The following is an 8,640-nucleotide window of genomic DNA, read 5'->3' as shown; positions in this document are numbered from 1 at the left end:
CCTACGGTTTTGCTGACGTGGCATATATTATCTATTCATACTTTGGGCTTAGTCATATTACAACCAAGACGTTCTGGTGATAATAAAAATAAGATATTGGGCCAATATGGTTAAAATAAATATTGGGATTATAATTAGGAGCCCAATATAATCTTGTATTTTCGTTTTACACCTCTAAATGAACAATCATTAGGCAGTTTTTAAGAGCATTCTCATTCATGGTATAAACTATAAATTTATAATATGGGATTAAATTTTGACCTATGGTATAGCCGTATAGTAGACTATTAATTAATAACATGTCATGGTATAAATGAAGGTAAAAAAGACATAGTGAAAGTGCAACTAATGTTCAAGGAAGTGGGTTTGAATTGAGTACGGTAATAATTAGTCCTTTTTAAAATTCTCTCGAATTAATAGATAACTCGTAGGACCTAATTCATGCACAATGGAAATATAAAGTTAAACGATTACAGTAATAAGAATACCAAAATTTACCAAGTTTCGGTGCAACTTAGAGCCTACATCCTCCCTACCTTACTGTTATTAATCGCTTCCGAAAATCAAAAGCGATTGAAATTGATCATTTGCCTAATCGAGTCAATCAATTTGTTAAGAAGGCATGGGCCACACCTGTCACGATTATCCACTTTATATAACCAACGAGGTTCCTCCTCAAAATCATGTGACAATGAGGGGAGTAGCCCCTTACACTACAAGAAAATAGACATTTAGCAACAGATCAAATCCGTTGCTAGATTGTACTTTTCTGTCACTAAATATAGGTAGCGACAGATTTTGAAACGGAATTGCTCAGTTGGCAAAACTGTTGTTGCTAAATGAGACTAGTGACGTTGTATTTGTTAATTTTAGCAAGTTTTCATATTTTTATAGTACAAGGTAGATAATAGATTAAGGCACAATCTTATGAAAAAACGTTCATAATCTCTTTCCTTGTATCTTACTTTAATTTATATATAAGAAAAATGGTTGTCATCCCATCCTACAATATACTTACTTCATATATTAAGACATTAAGAAATATAGAGTACCCGTCATACAATATATATACTACCCAATTACGACTTTATCAATGTTATTATTATTATTATTAAACATAGTGCATTCGGGTGCATGATCCATCTAAATTTTGCTATTTACACATTGTCGTTTGGTGGTGTTCGTAATTTATACATACATAAAGGAAAATATTGTCTTGCTTGTAAGATCTTGCTTAATTTGTCGATATATAAATATTTTAGAGGAAAAAGTAATGCAGTATTATTATGTATTTTTTGGTACATAACATGACAATTCGTACATATTTAAAAAATTAACATTGGTACGACTAAGATGTGAAATGTACCAATGGTGGTAGAATAGTAGTGTAAATGGTTATAATGGTATGTACTAAAGATTATTGTTACAATGGTTTACTTTTGAAGCCAATATCAACTTTTAATTTTTTAATTGGGTTAAAGATATCAATGGCTTGTTTAATTCATTGGCAAATGTGAGTAAATAAGAAATGTTATTAGATAATTCCATCGTTTTAATTAGTTTGAACATACATTTATTATATTGTATATTAATCACAATCATATACTTCATTCTATTATTTCAACCATTTAATTTCGTTATAAACTCAAAATCTGATCTATATATTTTGACACAAAAATAACAAGAGACATGATGTCAACCACAACTTATAAAATTATGCATAGTGATAAGTGTTGAGACTAATTATTATTATAATTATAGTTATTGTATTTTCTCTAAATAAATTATAGTTGAGGTGCTTTGATTAAATGAGTTGAATTTTTCTTTTGGGCGAATATGTCTTCAATTATAATTATAAAATTGTACTTTAGAAATGAAAATGCACCGGGCCACCGGCCAAAGCTCCTAGGAGTCATTGTTTAGTTCCAAGCATAGTGATGTTAGGTGGATTCTGAGGCTATAAATAACAAGGGGTTTAGAGTTGAATACCATCCTCATCAATTCAATTAAGCAGAACAACACAGTAATTAAGTGTATCAAAATAAATAAAAACTGTAGGAAAAATGGCATCAACCACAAGTGTGAGTGAGGAGAATAAGGAGACTATGAATAAGATGTTGGTGGAGCTAGAGGAAGCTAATGCTTCAAAGATCCTGGACCAGTTAATCATTTCTTTAAAAAATAAAGGTGCGGGAGAGGTGGTACTACGTGATACGCATGGTAGTTCATTGGATCATGCTCCTGCTAAAATTCCAAACAACGATCAGGCTTATCTTGGCCAGGAAACAATCGTCCATGGGGGCAAGGCGGCCGTCGTTTATTATGGCCCCAATTATTGTGGTGAACCAAATGTATGTGCTTGGCTCTTGGCTTGGTCCGTCACCGGTGATGGCTCCCTCAATAAGGTAATTTTAACTTGTCTCAAAAAATCTTCTTCTTTAACAATTAATTAATTAATTAATATTTATATTTATTTCTTTTTAGATTTATGCGGACGCTGCGCCAATTGACAAATATCCTGTGGGCTCTATTGATTGGGCTACCGTCATAGAAAATCTGGATAAATCAAGCCATGAAAGTGATCACTGGGACGTTCAAACCGGTGCTAGAGTGTCTGCTAAAATTAATTACAGTGACAAGTATCCAAGAGCTGCTCCAATCTTTGATGTCACCCCTGTTTAATTAAATTAAACTAAACTGCTTTTATTATTGTACCTATGATTTTAATAATAAATACTAAGGCAATACAATATAAATTAATAATTAATAAATAAACACAAACTCCTTGGCCTTAGTTTTGTTTCAGTGTTTGTTCGAGTGATTGTAATCTCCATCTATGCATGATTGTATGAATATATATGCGTATTGTTTTTTTTTTTTTTTCTTTTTCACTTAGCCATTTCTAATTTTGTATCTTCCTATCTTATTCTCTTTATTTGTTTGTTTAATTAATTTATGCAAAACTATAAACTTTGGAACAATTAATAACAGGGAAGTTTTTGTTTCAAAAAATAAATAAATAAAATAAAGTAACAGCGAACAAGTTTAGTCAACTGTAACGATTAATAATGTCCTAGCTAGCTAGCTAGCTAAGGTCATTCGATCGAGGAAATAATAGAAAATTATAAGGAGTATTACTCATGTAACCCATGAAAATTTCAAGCGTTAAAAAATGCAATTAGATCATCAAGTTAGTGATAGATTGTTATATACACTCGGTTGAATGGGGAAGCATAAACAATTTTTTTTTTATTTATTTTATTTTTTTTTTTTTTTAAGATGAGACTCATGTAACTCGTGAAAATTTCAAGTGTTAAAAAATGCAATTAGATCATCAAGTTAGTCATAGATCTTTCATACTTTTTATTTGAATTCAATATACTAGTATAGGTCTCTTACAATACACGACCTTTTTAAATGTTAATTTTCAAATAACCTGGGCTAAAGGTGATTAGACTTAAAATGTTTGAAAATTTTCAAATAAAATAAGTTAGTAATATTTGTAGGTGAGTCGACCCATTGGTTGTCATCGTTTTGTAAATAAAAAAATTTGTGTGAAAGTGACAATAAAGTACAAAAATTAAGTTGGGTACATATTCGAACTTTCATACTTATTGTGTACTGTGACATCAAAAAACTAAGAAAAAAAACTATGATCCGAATCATATACTACGTACAGTAATATTTATGATAAATTAACAATAATTGCAAATAGTAACTAATTAATTAAGTACATCTAGAGACCGTAAGCTTCATTCCATGAGCCATTGAGAGAATAGTCATCATTCTGTATTTGATAGGGTGCCCTGGTACCAGCTTAAATTTGTAAAATCTACACAAAATAGCCAACGCCATCTTCATTTGTAAATATGCCGAGTCCTTTCCTAGACATATCCGTGGCCCTGCCTGCAAAATTTGAACTCGTTCTATTAATTTAAAATTTTACTACGTAAATTTTTAATTGACACAGATCATCCACTCGAATTTTATTGTGATTTAGAATAGGTACATAAGAATACTACATTCGAATAGACGGTACAATTGTCATTCCTCATAGAGCCTTACTTCGCGATTAACATTGTGCACTCGAGTGAGCTATCTTCTACGTACTGTACGACTTGAGTAAAACTACCAATCAGTGTGTAAATTGATGGGTTTATTCACATTTGTGTCCTATCTTTTCTCCTGTGTTTAAGTAGTTATTACTTTGTAACAAATTAAGTATTTACGTATATAAAGGTGATATTATTATTGAATATGATACGCTATTGGATGTTTAAATCTTCCTAGCAAATTGAACCTATTTTAAATCTTCCTACTAAAAACAATTGTCTGGAGGTTACTTGCTAAAATGAAATATACCTGGAAAGCAGTGAATTTAAAAGGAGAGGCATTTTGGAAGAAACCATCTTTAAGCCACCTTTCAGGCTTGAAATCAGCAGCAGCAGGACCCCAATTGTACTCCATTCTACCCATAGAATATGGTACATAAGTCACCATACCCCCTCCTTTTACTTTGGTTCCATCTGGTAGGACATCATCCTCCAATATCCCCTTTGGATCCTACAAATTTCGAACAATTGTGACCAGTGGCGAATCAAGTATCTTAAATATGAAACAAAGCCGATAAGAAGGAAAGTTATATTATAATTACTTACTTGAGGAACTGCAGGGTAGAGCCTAAGAGTTTCAGTGACAACAGCATGTAAGTAATACAGCTTAGCCAAAGAATCATAGGTTAAAAGATCAGCAAATTGTGACACCCTTTTGTTAAAAGATACAGGGTCCTCTGTATTACACTCAATTAAGTCCACATTTTCTTCCTTTGCTCTTTCTTCTTCAATTGCCTTTAACTCTGAGTAAAGTTTTTCTGCAACGTCTTCATGGGTCATTATCATGTATATTGCCCATGACAGTGTTGTTGCTGTGGTGTCTCGTCCTGCGATCACGAAATTTAGCACTATGTCTCTTAGGCTCTTCTCTGTTGCGTTGTACTCTGGATCCTCTCCCAACTCTATGAACCTTGATAGTATGTCATGTTTCATCTGAAGTGTTTAACCACACATAATTTTAATTTTTCGGTAAGGAAAACTATTACAACACAATTTATAATCGTGTTAATTATGAACTGTTGAGACAATGTGAGAACTAATTCATGATGCAAGAAATCACCTTGATGTTGTTGGAACTTCTTTTAGCTTCTTCAATTTCAGCTTTTCGTTTCCGGATTACAGAATAAGTAAAATCATCAATGATTTTAATACTTTCACTAAGTAAAGCCTCTGATCCCACATTGAAAAATTTCTTTAGCTTCCAAAGAGGATCAATAAATCTTAGTGTAACAATGATGTTAGCTGTATCAAAAGCACGAGCAAACGCGTTCGCTGGTAGATCAGGTGCCAATGTTCCGATTTCTACACCAAAACCTACCTTACATATTGAGTCCAATGTCATCCTCATCAACAATTCCTAAAAGCAGCAGAGGAAATTTAGTTTTATGAACATGTTCTTGTACTACTCTAAGACTGAACAAAAATAACATGTACATAAAATGTAATCATTATTACTTCAAATATCCGAAAAATGTTACTCCGTAACATATTTCCTTAAGGTATCCTCAAAACGCTAATATGATCAAAGTGTGTACCTTGGAATCGGACCTAGACATTAATATAATTCTTATGTAACATAATGTAGTTAGCTTTGATCAATAATGTAGGGAGTTACCTGCATGTCGACAGATCGATGCTCGAATGATGCCTGGCTCAAAATGTTAAAAAGCTTCAAGCTATACTCTCTGAAGACCACAGTACTAAAGTCTCTTAAGTTCTTAGATGCAAATTCAAAGCTTGCAGTTTTTCTCTGTTTCCTCCAACTTTCACCGTCTGCATTAAAAATTCCATTTCCAAGCAAAACTTCCATGTACGATTGGTAAACTTCACCCTTAATACAAAAATTAAACTTAGAATTAGTCATTTTGTTGAGAAAATAAAAATCATAAATTATCATTTAAATCATAGATAATATAAATCTATATATATTGAAACTGGTTTAAGTATAACATTGCTGAGCTGATGTGTGTCAAGAATTTCGAGGGGTCTTTTGTTTTGAGCAGTATTTTTACAATTAGTATTATGTGCACCATGGTGCACCTAAATATAATTTTGAACATTTTACAAAAAAAATGAACATTTAGTAAAAAAAAAATATAAACACGTGACAAAAACTGAACATGAATAACAATTTTTATGTTTATATTTTATAAAGAAATGTTCATTTTGTATACTATAAATGTTCAGTTTATATTACAAAACTATTGAATTATTACGAGTCAGACAAACTTCTTTCAAAATTTGTCTGACTCGTAATAATTCAAAATTTGCGATTGTTTAGATTTTTTTATTAAATGTTCAAAATTTGTTATAATTCATATTTTTTTTACTAAATGTTCAAAAGTATAGGCGTGGTGCATTGCGATTGTTCAGAATTTTTTTACTAAATGTTCAAAATTTGCAATGTTCAGATTTTTTTTACAGAATGTTCGAAATTCGCGATTGTTCAGATTTTTTTACTAAATGTTCAAAAGTATAGGCGTGATGCATTGCGGTTGTTCGGATTTTTTAATTAAATGTTCAAAATTTGTGATGTTCAGATGTTTTTACTACATGTTCAAAATTTGCAATTGTTCAGATTTTTTAACTAAATGTTCAAAAGTATAGACGTGGTGCACCTAGAATAGGTGCACCATGGTGCATCTTAAAATTTGCAGTATTTTTATGGCCTTTGCCAATTTAATGCTGGACTAATAATGATTACCTTCAGGCTTATACCCTTATAGGTGATTAGCTCTAATAATAAATGTTAAATTCAATGGGTAATTGGGCAAATAAGCATTCAGAAATTTAAGTTATAATATTAAAAAGACATAAAATATAAGCCCCTTTCCAGTTAGTCCCTCATAAGAGTCCTAACAATACATGCATGTAGTCATGTACTCATGTAGATCAAATCGCCAGGTCTTAAGAGGTATAGATAAAAGAATAAGAGATTTTTCATCCCCAAACACTGTAATGGTGCATATAATAAGCATAAAATCCCACTACACCGATTACCTTGATAATCTTTGGGAATTTATTCAAATTTTTACTAGATTGTCAAATACTATACAGTACAACCTATATTGTTTTATAAAGTTTCAAATTAATATACAGATCCTTTTAAATATTACTAAATAACTGACTCTCAACCAACCCAAATCAGATAGAGAAGTTTTCTATGTTCAATAATTTACAAAGTTATAATGTTATGTATAGCTCTAATGGATGTGCATCAAAACCTATGGCAAAATCATATCTCAATTGATATTATATTTTTTCTACATTTAACTTCTTATATAAGCTATTATTTTTCAGGAAACTGTAAGTCTATAAGCCTATCAACAAAAAAACTAGTTAATTAATTAGCATGATTTCGAAAGTCGATAAAGTGTAATATAAAGATGATTAAGCAAAAGTAGTACATAAATAAGTATGTACCTTAGGATAATTAGCAAAATTGGTCTTAAGAACATGCTCAACATTAGCAGGATCAGCAATATAAGTGTAAGTAGTAAAGGGCATTGGAACCACAACAGTTTTAGACTTGGAAAGATATTCAACGAGCCAATCATGCATATTATCATAATTCATCAATTGTTCAAGTGCTGCTCCAATCAATGGCCATGTCTTGGGTCCCACCTTATTCCTTTGGCCCCACCTATGGACTATTATCCATGACAACCCCATGCAAAATGCTACCAATATCATGGATCCTATATTATAATAACCATTATTATCATGATAATTTGAGGATAATGATGATGAAATTGTGGGTATAGAATTATCTGATTTGATCATTTTCTTGATTATTATGAAGCTACACAATTATGAATGATTTTGGCTAGTTTTTGGTTGTGTTGATAAAGAGGAAAGAGGGTTTTGTAATAGGTAAATTTTATTGTTGAGAAAAAAGTTGGTGAAATGAAGTTAAAATTTATTTAATGATTTAGCTATAGAATCATGTCCAACAATCTTTACATGTATGCAAAAAAGGAAGCACCAAAGAATGATTCATGTCATTTGTGTTAACCACCTAATCTAATTACTTCTAAGTTATTATAGTTGTAAGTAATTTTATATTAAAATTTGATATCATAATAAAAATAATTGATATCATGCAAACATTACTTCTATAAGGCGTTGGTGGATCGGAGGAATAGGGATAAGAGGTAGTGATAAGGGATAAAATTGATACGAAGGATAAAGACAATACATTTCTTATTTTTTATTTGGAATACATAGATATAATAGGCAAATTTCTCAGAAAAAACATTTTAAAAGCACCATTTTGCGAAAAAAAAAAAACCTTTTTGGTTTAAAAAAACCACCACGTCCATTATTTTTGCAAGAGGAAACCTATTTACTTAACTAACCTCTAATTTACTTAATTAATCTCTAATTTCCTCCCATTTCTTCTAACTAACCTCTAACCCACCAAATTACTTAATAATTAGATTTGATTTATATATATAAATAAACCACCACCCCAACCACCAACCACCCTTCCCCTTCCCCTCCCTTGGCAGCAACCCCCACCCCCACT

The 8,640-nt window shown here is 31.3% G+C and overlaps 1 protein-coding gene across 1 annotated transcript; it reads right to left on the bottom strand.

The window, feature by feature from the left end:
- Nucleotides 1-3,726: 3,726 nt before the first annotated feature.
- On the bottom strand, nt 3,727-7,823 carry LOC145581488 (cytochrome P450 704B1-like). Its single transcript, XM_081638499.1, has 6 exons — nt 7,536-7,823; nt 5,728-5,943; nt 5,173-5,469; nt 4,659-5,045; nt 4,363-4,563; nt 3,727-3,906 (listed from the first exon to the last, which is right to left on the bottom strand). The coding sequence occupies exons 1-6, from the start codon at nt 7,803-7,805 to the stop codon at nt 3,727-3,729; spliced, it is 1,551 nt and encodes a 516-aa protein (XP_081494625.1). The 5' UTR covers nt 7,806-7,823.
- Between the last annotated feature and the right edge of the window lie 817 nt (nt 7,824-8,640).

The sequence above is a fragment of the Chenopodium album genome, chromosome 15, assembly GCF_948465745.1.
Source record: "Chenopodium album chromosome 15, dcCheAlbu1.1, whole genome shotgun sequence".
NCBI classification, from domain to species: domain Eukaryota; kingdom Viridiplantae; phylum Streptophyta; class Magnoliopsida; order Caryophyllales; family Amaranthaceae; genus Chenopodium; species Chenopodium album.
The sequence above is the reverse complement of the archived record's forward strand: the minus strand, read 5'-3'. Positions and strand labels throughout refer to the sequence as shown.